Source organism: Hippopotamus amphibius, chromosome 14, assembly GCF_030028045.1.
Source record: "Hippopotamus amphibius kiboko isolate mHipAmp2 chromosome 14, mHipAmp2.hap2, whole genome shotgun sequence".
NCBI lineage: Eukaryota > Metazoa > Chordata > Mammalia > Artiodactyla > Hippopotamidae > Hippopotamus > Hippopotamus amphibius.
In genome coordinates this window covers 2148409-2167927 of record NC_080199.1, presented here as the reverse complement: position 1 = coordinate 2167927, position 19519 = coordinate 2148409, and the positions used below count along the sequence as shown (strand labels likewise).

The following is a 19519-nucleotide window of genomic DNA, read 5'->3' as shown; positions in this document are numbered from 1 at the left end:
GCAAGCCGCCAGGTTTGCGGTACTTTGTTCTGTCGACCTCGGGAAACAGGTAGTAATTAATTCTCAGGTGGTGCTTTCCAGGAGCCAAGTGCCTTTTGTGGATGTTCTAAGCATTAACTCATTTAATTCTTACATCAATCTGTGAAGCAGATACCGTGTCTCCCATTTCTCAGCTGGGAAGACTGAGGTGGGAGCCCTGGCCGTGTGGGCCCCCAGAGCCTGGGCCGTAGCCTTTCTGCTCTGCCGCTGACCCACCGGACTGCCCTGTCCGGGCGGCTCTGAGCCACCCCCCACGCCCCCTCCCACTGTCCCTGGGAGAGGAATTGTGCCACGTACCCCTCAGGTCTCACAGGAAGGAAATCTGAACCCGCCACTGTCACAGCCAGACTCGGGTGTTAGAATCTGTCAGCCGTGGACGGTAGGTCGGTGGTTCAGGTGACAGAGACAGTCACAGTCAGAGAAGAGGCCATAAAAGCTTGGCCGAAGGCAGCCTCATGGGTGGGGGGGAGGGGGGCCTCCGGGCCACGCAGGGGGGTTGCCTCACCCTGACGTCGTGAGCGGCTCCTGGAGGCGAGGAGGAGGGAGGGGGCAAGGGCAGGCACGTCCTCCAGCTCCGGAGGCTGGTGCCTGGATCGTGATGAGAGGACGACTGGCTTCAGATGTGCATTTGGAGCTGAAGCTCAGGAATGGGTTTAGGCTGGTAATATGGGTGAAATTAATGATTTTGTGGAAAAATTCGCCCACGGGGTTGGAGTGAGCCCGAGTAGAGAGCCTGGTAACCACACAACCCTATGAAGGGCACAGCAAAGACTGACCACCAAAAAAGGTGAAAAGCTGCCAAAGCCAGACAATTTTTCAAGTGATTTTACCAGATATCCAGGGAACATGTAATCCCTATTTACACAAACCGTTCTAGAACAGAGAAGAATAGAATACCAATTATTTCATAAAACCTTCACAAACAACTGAATGAAGACCACCCCCCATACACAGCAGAGACATTCCTTCCTCATGACACGCAAACACACCAAGTAAATCATGAGCCCATGAACCCAGCAATGATCTACTAAGCACGGACCCTGCGGTCAAGAGGGGTTCATCCCAGACCCACCAGCACAACGTGCACGTCCCACGTGCTAGAGAAGAGAAAAGTCCAACCAAGACGCACCTGATAAAATCAGATTTCCTAATCACAAGCTCGGTGTAAACAGAAATAGAAGAGAACTTAAAAGAATACAGCAAGAGTGTCTTCCAGAAACCAACAACACATAAGACCTTAAATGAGGGAATTCTGAAGGCACTAAAGGCAGAAACCACTTAGAAATGCTCATTTATGTAATATTGCTTCAGACAGTTCAATCAAAGCATCAAAGCAAGAGAACTGAGTATACGAATATTGCCAAAGACAAACTATCATTAGTCTCATTTTTTAAAAACTTCTAAAAATTAACTTTATTTTTACCAGATTTGAAGAGGTGTAATTGGTGTATGTAAAAAGCTGAACCTATTAACGTATATAATTTGGCGAGCTTGGACATACCTATAGACCCCTGTCACCATGACCACAACCCAGGCAGTGAACACACCCACCGTCTCAGGAAGTTTCCGTGTCTCTGTTTCGTGTCTTTTGTGGTGCTGACATGGAACACGGGACCTGCCCTCCTAGCAAAATTTTAAGAGCGCAGTACCCTACTGCCACCTTTCGGCACATGTCACACAGCGGCTCTTTGGTGTAACGGTAACTTTACCCCCGTGATGTCCCTCCCCCTTCCCCGTAACCACCTTCGTGCTGCCTGCTCGTCCTTGTCTGACTATTTCACGTGCCTCCCCGTAGGGAACGTGCAGCTTGGCCTGCGACGGGCTCATGTCACTTAGCATCGCATCCTCCAGGTCCACCCACGGTGTCGCCAGTGGTAGCGTTTCCTTCCTTTGCAAGGCTGAATAATATTCCAGCACACGTGTACACTGCATTTTCTTTTCTGTTCATTTGTCGGTGGACATGTGGGTTGTTTCCACGCTCTGGCTATTGCACGTAGTGCTGCAGTGAACACGGAAGCGCAGACAGCTCTTTGAGATCCTCACTTCAATTTTTTTGAACATGTACCCAGAAGTGAGACTGCTGGGCCATACGGTAGCTCTATTTTTAAGTGTTTGAGGAATCTCTACACTGTTTTCCGCAGTGGCTGCACCATTTTACATCCCCACCAACAGAGTACAGGGGGTCCACGTTCTCGACAACCTTGCCAACACTTAAAAAAAATACTAACAAAAACACTCATCCTGATAACGTCAGGTGGTAGCTTATTGTAGTTTTGATTTGCATTTCCCTGATGATTAGCAAAAAAAAAAAAAAAAAAAAAATCAAGCACCTTTTCACATATCGGTTGGCCATTAGTATGTCTTCCTTGGAGAAAAGTCTATTCGGATCCTTTGCCCATTTTAAAATCAGGTTGTTTGTTTTTTGCTATTGAGTTATAGGAGTTCCTTACATAGTTCAGAAATTAACCCCCTTATCAGGTAAGCAGTTTGCCAGTATTTTCTCCCATTCTGTAGGCTGTCTTTCCACTTGGTTGGTTGTTTCAGCAGATGTGTAGATTTTTACTTAGATGTAGAGACACTTGTCTGTTTTTGCTTTTGTTACCTCCACCTTTAGTGTCATATCTGAGAAATCACTGCTGACACCAATGTCAAGAAGTTTTCCCCCATCTTCTTCTAGTTTTATGGTTTCAGATCTTACATTTAAATCTTTAATCCATTTTGATTGAAGTTTTACGTATGGTATATGATTATGAAATTTAAAAACCTTAACCAAAAAAGTATTAGACTAGGAGAATTCAGCAAGATGACTGGATAGGAGATACATTTATGCAAAAAATTCTTTCATATGACATTATTGTTAGAAAATGAAATAGAAAAAAATTCCATTCATAATGGTAGCAAGAATAAGTATAGCACCTGTCTATGTGATGTAGCTCACATATATGAATACTTAGCACCCTGCAAATCCAAACTGAAGCTGACCACCCTGAATGGGATGACAGTAACATGCAATTTCCAGTTAACAGAGAGATACAAGGCAGTTGATCACTTAATTTTAATGTACAGAGCAGGAAAAATAAATGCATAAGACTAAGAACATCATAGAAAGGAAATAGTGGGAAAGTTGCATAAACATAGTCAAATGATCAGAGGAACAGAACAGAACTCGGGTGCCTTTCCAAGTACAGGAACTTACTATGTGAGAAAGGCCACATTTCAAAACTGTGTGAAAAGGAAGCCATTCAATATATATGGGGAGCGGCAGTGCTAATATATTTAGAAGAAAATAAAAGTTAATGCTGGCCTCACCCCCTATGCAAAAATAAATTCTAGTTGGATTAAGAACTACATATATAAACAAGATCAAAAAAGAATTCAAAGGACGTGTAGCAGGATAGTTTTGAAATTCTGTGGTTGGGAAAGCAATTTTATATAAGAAGTTAAATTCAGAAACCATCAAAGAGAATAAATCTGACAAAAGTCTTCTATAAAGATAAGAGTGCAAAGTTAAAAAACAAGTGACAGACAGGTCAAAATATGTGCCATACACAGAAGACTGATACGATCCAAAAGCTCAAATAAATCAATAAAAAAGGCAATTCAGTAGAAAACTGGGCAGAGCACACATGCCACAGAAAGGATAATTTAGGTGACCGATACGCTTATAAAAAGATTGTAACTGAGATCTCCTTGCACTGAAACTGGCTTAAAATTATGGTCAAGCCGTTGTTTAAATTTGGTTGAAAATGTTTTGTCCCGGGAAAAAATCCTGATGCTTTAAGAAACGGATTCTGGAAACTGCGTGTGGAGGCGGTTGACCGGTGCCGTGTTGGGCTGTTCCAGCCACCCACCCAGCCGGCTCCATGATCATCTGATCTTCTCACTCTGATCGAGACTGACAGGCGCTAGAGGTGTTCTTGTTTTGCGTTTTGTGCTTTATTTGTTATGCAGACTGATTCCCTGAGTTGTGTGATCCTCTGAGGGTGTGCTCGTGACTTTGGTGGAGATATACTCTGTCACAGTCCACAAATGTGCTTCAGCGGAAAGCTTTTGTGCTTTACATTCAGAAATTAAAAGCAGGGCAGGAGGGGCCTCGGTGCCGACTTCCACGTGACAGCATGTGTAACTTGGGCAAAGCTGACCGTTCAACTTAACTGCGTTTTAAATTCCTTTTTAGTGTGTTTCTAACTTCTTTTCCATGAGCTGCCTCTCTCAAGGCGAATGAATTACTCCCTTTCCAGTTTCAAAAACAGCCACTGATACTTTAAACATCACCATTCCAACGTCAAAAATCCACACCCAGTCCAGGAGCCAACTTAACGAACGTTGGTTTCTAGGATTGATGTCCGAAGTAATCTGAATAAAATGATGAAATTAAAGGCAGACTCGACGGTGGTGGGCATTTGGGGTAAACCCGAGAAACCGCTGTCCCCCAAGGCGGGAGCATCGCTGATTAATCATGAGCGCGGCAGCCCCACTTGACTCTGCAATCCTGGAAGCGAAATTACGCTTGGCTCCACCTGGTCCCACACGTCCTATGAAATGCTAATTTTTCTGTCATCTCCTTTCCCCTTTCTCTGTGCCAGTTTTCAGCTTCTTTTTAAGAGAGATTTCTTCTGGGACTTGGCCAGGTATTTTTTCATCAGACAGGTGAGCTCTTACTGTGTTTGGGGAGGAAGGAGGGACTCAGCCTCTTTTTAAGACTGCAATATTTGTGACATGCACATCACCTGTGTCACAATTTTCAACAACAAACACCAACCAGCTACCTGTCAATACTCTGCCCTGCTTATCTTCACAGCCTTCTACAATTTTCACCAAAATCACCCCCCCACCAACACCGCCATTCCCAATCCCTCCCCTCCACACATATTTTTAAAAAATGAGTATGCCAGAATTTAAATGCTGTCTTCCTTTTTGAAGTTAAGTTGGTCGTGTATACCAAGAGCCTTGGAGATATTCTAAACTGTGATCCAATTATTTTCATTCTGGGACTCCATCTTAAGGACATGACACTGGATATGGAAAGACCCACACGCCCGGAGGTGTACACGGCTTTGTCATTTATGCAGGAAGATGGGGTGGCCTGCCCTCCTCCCCTTTCCGAGGCCCACACCTGCTCCTCTACGAGGGATCAGCTCATACCAAAAAAGTCTAGTAAAACGGGGTCTTTTGAAACAAGAGACATTTGCGTCCCATCAGGGGACGCACCCCGTCTGTGTCCCATGCGTGCATGTGTGTGTGAGTATGCACGTGTGTGCGTGCGTGGGTGAGCACGCCCTTACCTTTGGACATGTCCTGGTATCTGCTGAGCTCACACGGATGCCTCTAAGTCTGTCGACACCACAGGGTCCAGCCCAGTTTCTATTCTGGTCTGAAGAGTGTGGACCTCGTCATGTTCACGTGTCCCAGGAGGGAGCAGTCGGCTGGGCTTTTTTTTTTTTTTTTTATCTAATGTGGAGTCCTCCATGCAGTGATAGAGGATACGGTACTGTCATCAAAATGAACGCTTCTCAGGTCGCCCTCTATAGAAATCATCTGGATAAAGTTCTGAGCCACTCTGGTTGGAGCCGCTCCCCTGCTTGTCTGCTGGGCGGGGATGGGGTCAGGGGTTTCCGGCTTGTTCGCTGTGGCCTGCGCGTGCCCCTTCGGCCGCCCGGCACCCCGGGAGCCACCCCTCCCTCCCGCTCTGAACGGCTGCTCCTCCGTCTCCCTCCCTCTGCCTGCGGGAGCTCTCGGCTGGAACCCGGGGTGCCCCTGGGCAACGCCGGGAGGGGTCCTCACCTCGGGGGCACAGAGGCGGCCCTCGGTCCGGGGCCTCCCGGGCCGCCGTCAAATCCACAGGCTGCTTTCACACCAACAGCGCGCTGGGCAGACGGCGCGCCACGCACCTGCATCCTGGTTCGAGGCTGAAATGCCACCTGGAACGGAACACGGCTCGTTCTGGCCGGCGGGCTGCGAGGCGCGCAGGGGAGGTCACGCTGCTGGAAGGTCTGCGTGGAACGCGGGGGAGACTGGCCGTCTCAGTCAGGGCCGGGCGGCCGGCCACACAGCACCCGTGCCTTGAGGAGAAGAACGGAAAAGGAAGGCAGGGGAGGGCGGCGAGGTGTGAGCCGACAGCTGGCTGTGCAGGCAGCGCATCGGGGAGGCTCTGGGCAGGCCCCCCTCAGGTCTCTATCCTGGCGTTTTCCTTTCTGTGGACCGTTGCTCGAGAGGCCGCTGCCTCCTGCAAGGCTGCTGTTTCTTTGCCTCGTAACCCAGGCCGGAGCCTCACCCGAGGGTGTGCACGCAGAAGCCACCCGTCAGCCTGAGCTGGCCTCTCCCTCCACACCCGCCCCCTCTGCTGTAGGATCTGCCGTCGTGGGACCCCGGCCGTCCGTGGGAAGCAGCGGTGCCCGCGGTGTCATCGCTGGCACAGAGATGGACCTTTTCTTCTTCTAATGTAGGACCCCCAACCCCACCCCCCAGCGTCCTTCAACAGCTGCAGCTCTACCCGGGGCGTCCCTGGCTCCGGGAGAGGGTCCGTCTTTGGGAATGAAGGCTGCCCTGTGCTGTGGGTGCCTTTCACTCCCCCTTCTCTTCCAGAGAGAACTTCACAGCGACTGAAATACGGAATCGTGTCATTTGTATGTGTTGGAGACAACATGTGCTGGACGTCCTGGCCTGTGTTGTGTTGCTGGCAAGATCAGCTCAGGCTGTTTTGAGTTATAGGAACTGTCAGAAAAGCCGTACCAGCAACCGACGGGAATGACATGACGTCTTTTAGCAGAACGGGAATGGGAGCGATGCTGAGGCATCTCAGTTCCAATTTTTGTAGCTATTTCTAAAGACACTTTAGGTAAATTCACTGGCGACAGCACCGTGAAGGTTGTAAGCAGTAGAACAGAACCTAAATTGTTTTCCAACTGCACCACAATCTCGGCGTTCAGGAGGTGCAGGCAGTGGGGTGGTAGAAAGCTCAGGGTGGGGGCTTCGATGAACCCAGCAGTTATTCTAATCTGATCTCTCTTCATCCTTAAAACATTTTACATGTATTTGTTTCAGATCTTCCTTTAAAAACAAAAACAAAAAAGGCCACAACAGCAATAAAACGAAAAGGCAGCTGTCTCCTTTGTACGCTCGCCCGTCCCCGCCGCCCTCCCTCCCTCCCTCCCTCCCACAGGTGACTCTCCTGGAGGTGGCGGACCCCCCTCCGGTCCATGTGGCTTCATCGCTTTCCTACATCTGCCAGCAATACATGGTGCGCCGTTTACACCTTTTACACGTGCACACACGGACCTGTGCTGTACACGCCACCCTGCAGCTTGCTCTTCCCCATCCACCTCACGTTCCTCAGCAGCCCCCGACCCGTGTGAAGACCTAGACGGGGTCCCCTGACAGCCGTGAAGGACTACGTTCCATGGCCAGAGGGTTCATGAGTGCAGCCACCACCAGCTGGACGGGTGTGTAGTCCCCGACTCTCTGCCGTTACGTTGAATGCCCTCGGATGTGTCGGTGGTGCACAGTGTCTGAGAAGGCCCGGGGACCGACGCCCACGTTCACGCCCGACTCGAAGGCCCGCTTCCAGCGAGCAGAAGGCAGCGGGGGTGACAAGACTTGCAAGGTGGCCGCCCTGTCACCTCTCCCTTCCTTCTGGCGGGAAGCCCACTGCCCTGACGTGAGCTCCTGCGGAGACGCCTGCTCGGAGGGCCTGGCCTCTCACCGGTCTGGTCAGGGCGCTGCATCGTTAACAGAAGCGAGACCAACACTCACCTTTAAGCCTTGCACGTCTTCCAGTTCTTCCCGGTGGCCGCCCTCCCCTTAGACGCCAACGCCATTCACCTCTGACGTGCGTCTGCCCTCACCTCCGCTCGGCCTCTGCAACTCAAGTCCAGTGACTCCAGTCACCAGTGACTCTCGTCTAGGTCACTAGAGAACGGTGCCCTGGGTGCGCTCTCCAGGCTGGGGTCTCTCCCAGGCCCTTGGTGCCAGGCGCTCTCACGCCGCCTGGCCCCACCTGGCCTGGGGGAGGCCCAGCCCAGTGTCACCCCGTCATCAGCTGGCACCACCTGTCCTGTCCCTCTGACCACCGGCTGCTCCCCTGGCTGCAGTGTCGCCCCTGCCCAGAGCCTGTCCCTCCTCCCTCAAGGGTTTGCTGCCTGGATCACCTGGCCTTCACTCTGCTCTGCTGTTTCAGGCTCACCGTGATGCTATCATCTTGTCTCCTCTCCTCCCTCCCTCGGCCTCGCGGTGCCTGACTAGGTGCCTGACTAGGTGCCTGACTAGCCGACACCATCACCTCCATCAGAACTGCTCCCCGCTCTGTGCCCTTCCCTCCCCTCCTCAGCCTGAACCCCAGCCGCCACAACCGCTGCTTCTTTGGACCTGCTGAGTGCACCGTAAGGCGGTTCAGCTCACAGTCCACCCAGCCCTTCTGCCCAGGATCACCTGCAGCTGCAGCCACAGGCTGTGATGCCCGTGCCTCCTGGAAACCACCTGCCTGAGCCAGGACTCACAACGGGAGCAACCAGGGGACCCGCCCCTTCTCACGTCCCCACCTGCGCCTCCAGCCTCCCCTCCTGCGCCTTCCATCTTCAGATCTGCTCTTGATAACACGTCCCCTTCTCCCTACAGCCTATTTCCTGGCTCCTCTTTTCAGGAAAGCTCCTCAGAAAGGTTTCTACATTTCTGTCTCCAATTCTCTTCCTCTATCCTCTGCTGTCCTCAGTTTAAAAACTTCCATCTATAGAAAAGTCCAAAGGGCGATTCAGTGAACACCTGTCTTGATCCCAGCATTCCTCCCTTAGTTGCTGAGGTCTCATTCGCCCAAACACTAACAGCACAGCTGACCCAGCAGTTCACAGACTGGGACGAGAGACCCCGGGGGGCCCAAAAGATTGCAGCTATGTTACTGAGAAGTGATCTGCTTTCTCCTGTGCTGACTCGTGCATAGCGGCTCAAAAGCAGCAAAGCCTTCGCGACGACCGCCCTGATCACCATCTAGTTCTTCACTGCTGTGCGGCTTAAAAGGGGTAATTTCACTAAAAATGTCCTGCATGCAGCAGAAATACACATGACATCTCCACCCTGAGAGCCTGTCCTGGGTGAGGAAAGGGAGAGCAGCAGGCTGCCTCTGGGAAACATTTATTGGCTGGTGTGTTACAATGTAACCGGTTGCTTTTTTCTAGAAACATTGTTTTTACTTGAAAAAGTGACTGACAAACAATAGTTACTAAGACTTTATATGACTTTTTTATGTTTGGCAGACATGATATAAGAAAAATTAACCAAGTGAGCCTGCCGCTTCAAGGAAAACAACTGACAGCATGTGTGGCAAGTGACAAAATTTGAGCTTTCAAACAAAAATCAGAATTTGCGAAACTTGTATCCACCACCATGTGCTTGACAGCTTCTGACTTTTAGGAGTTAGTGATATTAATGTTTTTTTAATATTAAATGAAATGTTTCAACATTTGGAAGATCTGCCGATCTCAGTTAAAGAATATTTTCCGAATAGATGAGGCACGATGTTACAAAATCACGCGTGGATTAGTCGTCCATTCTAAGTACAAGATAAACAGATTTAATGCAATTGAGTACAAGAAATTTGATTCAACACTGTGACAAATGAAATGAAATGACTATTTGAGTCTATGAAATGACTGCTAGAGAAACTTCTGTAACCAGTACCCAAGATCAACTGCAGAAGCCATTAAAATACCTCTCCCTTCTCAATTACACAGCCGTGCGAAACATGTAAGGTCTTCCTTACTACATATGCCCACACGAACAGTTACAGAGATCTGTCTCTCACAGGAGTTTTACAGTTTTCAGTGCAGAGGTCTCTAGCACCTTCTGAGATGTATTCCCAGGTATTTTATGGTTTTGATGTGACTGTAAATGGACTTTTTACTTCATTTTCCAACTGCTTGCCACTATTTCATACAAGCACCCAAAGGCTCTTCAGACCAAACGTTAAGAGCCAGTGAACCACTGGGATAGTTCAGCATAAACTTAATTTTTATGAGCTGAGCAGAGCAGAATTTGAGCTTATTCTTTGGTCAATGTGAAAACGGTGTCCAAGTTTTTTTTTTTTTTTTAAAGTATTAGAACATTCTTTTTCTCCTTAAAGTCCTAATTGAAAAAATTCTTCCCCAATTATACATGGAGTAGACAGAAAAATGAACCTTCACGTAGCTGGTGTCCACATCAGCTCAGCCCTGATCCTGTTTTTGTTGCATTCACTCTCTCCTCCTCCACTCCTGTGAAGCACTTTCCAGGCAAGACAGAACTCTAGCCTCTCTTCTTACATATCTCTGAGCACTTAATGTCCGTGCCCGTGAACCACAACCTAACAACCACCCACCCAAGTGCAGAGGTTGCCCCGGTACAGTTCCTACGCAATATTCTCACCCCCAAGAAGCAGTCACATTCTCTCCAACTCCATGACTAACCACATGTTCTGAACTTTAGTGTATTTTAAGAGGTTAATTTAATGTTTTCCAGCAAATATTAGCTCACCATTAAGTCTCTGAGATACTTTCAAAAATAGTCCATGCAGCGAATGAAGGGATGGCTTTAGGTTTCCTCTCTCCTGAAACTCAGCCACTTGGGGGATTTCATGATCAGTCCCTTAAAGGTTTCTGAGGTCACCTGGGTTTGGGCCTGATGACTGACCCTGTACGGGCACAGAGAAAGCAGAGGGGACATGGCAGATGTTATGACTTCTGTTCTCAGCACACAGTAATTTCTGTGACACTTCCAAAGGCTCAGGCTCCTTCACTTGGTCTAGAAGCTTTTTCCATAATGTACAAAAAGTAATGAATGTTTTAAATAACATTCTAGGCGTGCCAGAATGGCTATTCTGTTGCCATTTATTAACTATAATATATAATTTATATATTTAAATGACTAACATTTATTAATATCTGCTGGCCCAAAGAAGTTTAGGAAACTATGGTTGTGGTCTTTTATGGAAATAAGCACGCAGGGACAATACTGTTAGCTGACAGCAATTTATACACCACCCCCACCCCCCAACAGAGATCCAGTGAGACAATGTGTCCATAAAACCAGAGCATGTGAACAAACCAGAAGTGGTAGAAGTACTACCTGGGAGCATCAGAAGAGTAAATGAGGTCTTACAAGCAAAAGGAAAGGCAACAGTAAATGTCTACCCCTTTCAATTCCTCCCACAGGCCGCCCCTTCACACTGGAAAGCACACCACACGTGTGGAGTGTGAGAGTTTTTTATTCAATTTGTAAAGGACAGTTTAAAAACAAAATGTTAGTAACACTCTGAGAACACTGGTTTTGTTCATCTGACACATCCTCTATCTTCACCAATTTTTATTACAAAAATCAGAAAAGTAAAAATTCATGACAATATTTGCACAGTGTAACCACTAGTTGCCTAAACAAAAGCTAATTTCTATAAAACCATAAACTTAATGCAGCTTTATTAAGAGAGATTCAAAATTCTCTCAGTTAACTGGATATACATAGTGGTGTATATTTTAAAGCAGAAAACCCCAAAAAACAAAAACAAGGAGAAAAGAAAACGTAAGTCAAAAGAGTCAGTTAAATATTTTGACCTGACAGTCCCTACAAAGAGTAACTTCCACTACATATAAAGGAAACCGTTGTCTGTGGTAAAAATCCTAGAGCCAAGTAGGAAACGTGGAATAAAAACACATCACATCAGAGGTCAGTCCCAAGCTGCATCTGCTTTCAGCGAAATCCAGGGCAGTGAGCTACACTGGTAAAGAAGGGACCACTGACGTCCCCAAACCACTGTGTGTGTCTACGAGTTAGACCTTCACCACACGGCAGGTAGCGAAGCTTCAATGAAAAGGCTTTGAAAAAGACAAATGTTCTTTTCTTCATACAAATCACTGCAAGAAATCTTTGTAAGGCTGTACCTTGCATAGGGAACTAGTTGTCTTCTGTCAAAAATTCTACAGGGAAGAGTAAAAGCAGGCGCTTCAAAATGATGCCCACGTGCAGAGGGGTCAATCACCAGGCGCCTCGTTTACTGTCTCCCGGGTATCCTGATCGGACACAATTCAATTTGATGAAAGGAAACATGGCAATTTATGGTGACGGTACTCAAAAGAAAATATTGAGAGTGGCAGCAGAAAAATTAAATTCCAAAAGTGCATCCTGAACGAGGCCCGCTATCCCACGGAGAGACACCTGTGCACTCAATAAGCCCTACCTATACTCACGCTAGGACTCGATGAGAACCCGCCAAACCAGAGAGCACGTTTTCAGAAAGCGAAAGTATATATATAAAAAAAAAAACAGTACAAGTCGTGGCATTCCTCCCGCTGGTGCCACACGAGGATCTGGAGTGGGTCAGCAGGAGGCCCAGCGCGTCCGCGAGGCGGCCTCGGCCCTAAGAGCCGTGGAAGAGGTGCATGGTGCCCAGGACTGCGCTGTGGTACCCCTCCTCCGCCTTCACGGAGCTGGAGTGCTCCACCACGCTGTTCAGCTCGGGAATGCTCTCGGCAGTGTCCCCGAACCCGTGGTAGTGTCCATAGTGCAGGTTCTCCGCAATATCCTCCACCCAGGACGGCCTGCTGGCTATGCAGCTGCTCGGGCTCCCGTTCAGGTGCAGAGAGCCGCACATCTCCGGGTTGACGCTCGCGCTCTTTTCTGGCTCCGCAGTCCCGTTAACACAGGGAGAACCCTGGCTGCTCGGAAACGGCGGCGCTGGAGCCAGCCCACCGCCAGTCCCATTGGGCCCTGCTGAGCACAGGTCACTCCTGCTCTCCATCCCACCGAGCTGTGTCGTGGAGGGGAAGTCCACATGTCCATTGATGACACATCCATTTGTCAGTGTATTCGATACGGAGCTACTGTTTTTCACATCTGCATTAAGAAATACACCTGTCACCAAAATTCAGAACCAGAGGGGAGGAGAGACTATAAAACGCTTCATGGCTGCTACCGTTTTAAGGATTTATTTAGTTTCTTTTCTTTAAACAAACCGGCTCCTTTCGCAAGGCAAAAAAATGGTGCATAAGTGATTTATAAACAAACCACAACGGTAGCATTTGCCTGGTAAGATAGGAGACATTTATAAATTGCATCAGTGTTGGGGAACCAAATGAAAAAGCTTCAGCTGACAACCACACTGCGTGAAAAACACCAACCGCACTGAACTGTCCTCAGTGTAAGACTACTTCTGGAGACCAGTTTCTAAAATCATCACCCGTGTAAAAGTCCATCAGAACTGGATATGTTCCCACAAAGGGTTAAAACAAAACAGAAAACTTCTCCAGCTTTTAAGAAATAAAAAAAAAAAAAAAAAAAAAAAAAAGCCGCTGATGAAGCATGAGAATTAAGGAAGCTCCCGGACGAGGCTGGGCAGCGCCACAGGAGGCTCCTCAGCGCGCCTCCTCCACGGCAGGAAGCACACGCGGGCATAGGAACAGGGACTGTTTTTCCTCGCAGCACTCGAACCACACAGCCCTGCTGCAGAATGCCACACAGCAGACTGGTAGGCTGCAGGGAGCACCGTGAACCCTACTGCCTTCGTGCACACAGTCTTGGGCCAAGAGCACAGCTCTGACGAGTTTCTTCTGAGTTCAGCAGTTACAGTGACTATGATATATCCAACGTTTTCACTTTCAAAAACCATAATCTGCACATACAGACTTCTGTTAAGAGGGGCACGTCTCACAGGAAAAAAGCGTCCATCACAAAACGCCTGGACACACGGGAGGAGGCAATTACAAGGCATTTTTCTGTGTAATGAAACTCGAGGATTAATACTTCACGTTCACAGGAGTTCACAGAACAGTACAGAGAATGATCTAAAATTACGACTTGCTTGATGATGTTAAATTTTATCCCAATGTTCTGCACTATTCAAGTAAGCTGTGACATTAAATACAGAAGCACTGACTCTGTAACCTCTGGAGTGAGGACACACTGGCGTGTGTCCCATGACCCTAACACCCCGCACACCGTGACCCCTCTGATTTGCGCTTGGACGTAGGTTTCTGTGTGTCCTGCAAATCTTTCTGATAACAAAAAAATCATGGCTTGTTCAATGAACAAAATCATCTCCTAAACATTCTATTAACCATCAGTTTTCCGGTGGGTTAAGTGATGTAGCTTAACTGCTGCTGTGAAGCCTTCAGAGGTTATGGATTATTTCTTTGCAAATTAAACAACAGCTTTTCTATTCAGTTAAACTTGAGGCTGGAGAACAAGTGTTTCAAGAACTAAACATGCGGTAAAATTAAAAATAAAACAAGTTATTCCCATGGAAGTATTTATATTTTTTTCCCAAAATAAACAGCTTTTCCTGGGTAATAAAACTCATGAGTAGGCTGGGGACCTCAGTAGTTATTAAGACAACTATAATACTATTAACAAAGATAGAAATTATATTTGTAAGTGACTGGGCCTCAGAAATCCGAGTCAACTAGACTGATGATGCCTTTTTGTTTAATGTTCACTGCATGTGCACTGCTTTTCTGGTGCCCGGGTAAAGTAAAGTAGTTCCATTATGCAACCTCAAAATCAAGGTTAGCTGTAACCCTGTATCACTACGGAACATCTAGAAAAACTGAGCATGAAACTAGCAAACATCCCAGAGACTGGCTAAGACCTCATGCTGCTTGGCCAGACCCGCGCTGCCACGGTCTCCAGGACCGCCCGGGACCGCCCGGACGCTCTGCTCCAATCTCCTTCCAGGACTTGCCCCTCCCCCTAGCCCATCTGCTGCAAGTAATCTCTAGTGATTTAATACCGCTTCTTTATTCAGTCAGAGTGTTATAAATTAAATGATGAAAAATACAGGGACTGCTTACTGGCACCTGTTATGTGGGGGGAGTTGAGTTTAAACAACGGTCTTTTCAATGTTAGGTTCAAGTGTGGCATTAAATTTAACCTGAAAACCCAGGGAATTAATGTTTGAAGATTAAAGAGTGATTACTTCTGCCTTTTTAAAAGCATGTAGCAATGCCATTTTTTAAAAAGCTGGCTTTGAGTTTTGTTATTTATCTTTAGCCAAGATCTTTAAACATATTATCCAATCAGAATTTCCCTTGGAAAATCTACCCATTTCATTTAATCACTTGGCAAAATGGTGACTCCATCTGTAACAATTCTGTAGCTTCTAGAAAGATGTATACATTTTCTTTTCATTTTAGTGAACAAATAATGATTTTTCATGTACCTCTGGGAAACAAAATATATAATCTTTTATCCCCAGTAAAGAACTTAGCATACAGACATAATAATAAAACTTTTAAAAAACCAGCATCTATTTGCAAATATATTAACACATGAAGAGAATGGCTAAAGTGTTTTCATGGTCACCTACATAAAAGAATGGTAGAAAAAAGCATTAACTAAATGGCTAAATCTTTACTCTAAATACTAAAAGAAATGAGCCCTTACCTTTTAAAAATCAAAAATGACTACTGACTGTTTTAATATACTAAAAATTTTAGTGGAAAGCTGTGTTCTGTGAGACACCGTGCTAGGTATCTTAGTGGACTCCGAGTGAAAGCCACAGAAACCAAAGTGACCAGCAGTGTCGAGTTAGAGACCACGTTGGCCTGACTTGTTATAGCCCAAACCACAACATCTTCTAGTTCCCTGTGTTTATGGCCAGCCATTCCTTTTGCTGTTTATCGCCTTGAAATTACTAGCAATAGATGTTTGTTTGGTGTATTCACCCCAAGGTCCCATGTCAGAAAATCAAAAATGTGAAACCTCCTTAAAATTAAACAAGGCACATTAAGCAAAAGCCTCAAATCAAAACAGGAAGATTGCACTTATGTTTTTCATCTCCATAAAATGCACCAAAACACTTATCCTTGTATCTACAAACTTGCCCAAGATATGCAAATGAGTGCATAACATTCTTTAAAACGCTGGACAAAGTGCAAAAACTGTTTGAACGAACTCATGTTAGAAATAACACGCATACTGGTTCTTGCAACGACAGGGGGTCTGCATTGCCGAAACAGTATAGATTTCTATTTCTTTTGGTCCAACGGAACCACCCTCCTGCTGTTTGGTGTCTTCGCCCATTGGACCGTGGCTGCGGCTAACGGGAAACTGTCCACTCCCACCTGGTACAAACTCTCTGTCCACATGCATCTTGTCCGCCTCGTCTTCCGCCTCGCCGTTCACGAGCGGCAGGGAGTCATCTGCACTTTGAGCTGCACAGAAAACAAAGGCAATTTTAGGCTCCCTGCACACCTAAGCAGAGGATTTTACAAATGCTTCTTATTCCTTGTTGTCAGAGCACTGGACGCTCCAAAACTGTCCAATAACTTAATGATCTACGGATGACTAATAAACTTGGCACACTACCAAGAAACTTACTTTCCCACAATAGGAAACAATTCCTGAAACGAGCAGTGTCGATGAAAAGTCATAGCATTTCAGACACCTACTTGAGATGTACTCTCTGTCATAAATCCTCATTCAAGGCTGTTATCTGAACAATGCAAAACAGTTATACAACACAGAGACATTTCTAAATACTTTTAAAGATTCAGGACACTCTGTCACGCCCCTAAATGTTCCTTCAGTTGTTTTTCATAAATTAATGACAATTCCTGAATAACACAAAAACTATTAAAATGATCCTCAAATTAAAAAAAAAAAATCAACTTATTTCACTAACAGAAAATAAAGTAAAAGCCAAGATCAAGACAGGCTTGCCAAACACTGCCCAAGAGCAGCTCTGGCCCTGTGCCCCAAGATGCGATGCAACTGGAAACACCCACTAAATGTCCGGGTTCCAAGACATTTGAAGCGGACACCATGCAAGCACCTTTCTTAGGAAACACCCACTGCCCGTATGGAAAACAGCTCATGTGCACAACGGGCCACTCTTCCTCCAGGGCTCACAGACTCAGAGGCACCTCCTGCAAACCCCAGGGCACCTACTTCTCAGGAGCAGCCACTCCCGTGCAGCATGTGGCTCTCCAGCCTGAAGAAGCACGCGTTTTTACAAAATCGAATCCTAGAAAATCACTTTCATGCCTCGCCTTGATTCATTCACCATGGCATGAACATATCCCATCCACTAAATTCAAGAGGATCTTTAAAGGTGAAGGCTAGCCCACTCTATGGCTGCATGACAGCTCACCCACACCCAGCTCCCCACGGCTGCCTGGGGGGCTCCTTTCTCCCTCTAGCGAACACCATAAAGTCAATATTCCTATAAATGCACCTTTGCAAACAGTTCTGGTTCTTTACCAAGATTAACTAAAATGATTTCTGGGCCGGAGGATATATACAACAAATAAGTCACAACCTTCAGCGCTATTTCTTTCAAATAAACAGTTAAAAACAGACCTAAATTTTGCAGCTTTAATTACTTCTAATTTTAGAGGCTCACAAGTCATTTTTAACATAGGAATGAGCATATCAGTTCCAGAGTTAAAAGAGAAACACAAATTCTCAGCGATTAGTATGTGGAAGCAATAGAAACAGAAGCGTGATTTGTGCAGTTGAGAAAAAACAGAAATCTGCACAGATATGAGGCCCAAAGCACCCTATAAATAGAAGTGCTTTAAAACCAGAGGCAATAAATGGAGGACTTCAGTCTTTCATGAAGCTTTTCTTAATCCCCCACAGGCCCCACATCAGTGACAGGCTAGGTTCCATCTTTGCCATGAAACAGAGTCCTTTCAAAAAGTCAGTGACAACCAGGATATCTTTAAAAAAAAAGGGGGGGTGGGGGGAGAGCTGGGGAAGAGACATTCCAGGTACCAGTTGACAAAACCCTCACAACCCTCAGGAGTTCTCAGCCAGTCACCACCCACGTTTGATGGGCCAGATCAGGCAACTTCCTGAGAACCAGTGCAGGCTATCCAGGCAAAGCCACAAACAATCTCGTACAAAAGGTCAGATTTCATTGGGAGCACAGCGCAGATAGCTTTATGTAGCCACTCTCTTGATGCCTGGTTTTGTTCTGGAATTCAGGGCCAGTGTTCCTTGGGGAAAGTGACATCTAGGTCACAGCTGCTATTCCATATCTCTGAAAAGCAGGTTTTAAAAAGAAAAGCCGACAGATAAGACACGTGCCCTCCCCCCCCCCCCCCCCCCCCCCCGGCTTCATGAAAGCAGGGACTCTGTCTTTTCACTCCTTGAGCCCAGTGCCTGGCAGGGCTCCAGCCAGAAAAGGCACACACAGAAAGCAAGCACAACTATTGAGAATAACTAGGTCATCATCTCAGGTCAACTGGCTGTAAAATGAAGGACGAGAGGGCAGACTGGCCACTAGAGGGCCAGAAGAGCTGGTGGCAAAGGGAGTTTGGGGACATCCAAAATAAAAACGCGTATAGAAAGTAACCTGGCACAATACCACTTCAAAGCAGAAACTGATCTCTTAACTAGAGACCTATGCAGTGCACCAGGGATGCTACTCTTGAGAATCTTCCTTTTAGTTGTCTCTCTCATAATACAGTTTCTCACCGACAGAGCAGGATAAAAATGAAACAAACAAAAGGCTTTCAGATTCTAGTAAAAAAAAAAAAAAGAAAGAAAAACAAAAACCCAAAACCCTTTTAATGTGAGAGGCATATGCTAATACAGACAGCCTAGAATTTAATTACTCTCTGCGTAGATACGGTCTGTGCAAGGCGTTCTTCCCATAAAAGCGCTCTCTGCCAGGGATGCGACCACCTGGCTGCTACCCTAGCTGCCTAGGACCCTGGGGGATGGGTTTTATACGGATGCCTTCACGTCTTTACTCCTAGCACCTGGAAATAGGAAGGGCTCAAACAGCTTGATAGGAGCACTGAGGTTGCAATCACTTACCTTTGAAAACTGCACTACAAGCCAGGAAATTAAAATCAGCCTTTCAGAATTTTTAAGGACATCGAATCTGGACTCGCCTCCTTTCTCCCACAACCACAGAGCAAGTCACCTGCGGTATTTTCTCCCACACATTCCTACTGCCGTTGCCAAAGGAACTATTTGAATATTCCGCATTGCATCTGAGGAAAGTGGCTTGCAGACACTACTGAAAAAAGTTTTTCTTCCAAAATGATCACTTTCGATTGTTTTAGAAAAGAAGCACCTTCCCTTCCCATCTTCCTATTCCAGTTAAAAGGAAAAACTACCAAACATTTGTAAAAAGTGTCCCTATCTTTTACCTTGCCCATGCAGGTATTTGTGGACTAGACATGACTCCAATACATTAGACAATGCGTATTCATGACAAAATCATCTAGGACTAGCTCAAAATAAACCCTCCCAGTTTTCTTTCCCCAGAGGTGGAGTCATGACTAGGTGTGACCACTGCCTAAGCAGCCCCTCATCCTTGACCTTGGGGCCAGGAAAGATGCTCCATTTGGGAAGGTACCTGGGGCAACAAAGAAATCGCCATCTGAATTTTCATCTAAAGCTTGAGAGTTGAATAAAACTCCTGGCCAGACACCAGTGAGATTCTAAAACTACAGAAACTACTTCTGACCAGGGAGTTTTAAAACATAGGAAAGGCTTTCCTTAACTTTTA

The 19519-nt window shown here is 46.5% G+C and overlaps 1 protein-coding gene across 5 annotated transcripts in view; it reads right to left on the bottom strand.

The window, feature by feature from the left end:
* Positions 1-11253: 11253 nt before the first annotated feature.
* ANKRD10 (ankyrin repeat domain 10) overlaps positions 11254-19519 on the bottom strand; it is a 32385-nt gene continuing 24119 nt past the window's right edge. For all 5 annotated transcript variants that reach the window (XM_057706979.1, XM_057706982.1, XM_057706980.1 and 2 more), the window contains 2 exons: positions 16116-16205; positions 11254-12891 (listed from right to left, as the gene is read on the bottom strand). In XM_057706979.1, coding sequence (XP_057562962.1) covers positions 12416-12891; positions 16116-16205 — 566 coding nt within the window. In that variant the 3' untranslated portion in view covers positions 11254-12415. The remainder of the gene's footprint in view (positions 12892-16115; positions 16206-19519) is intronic.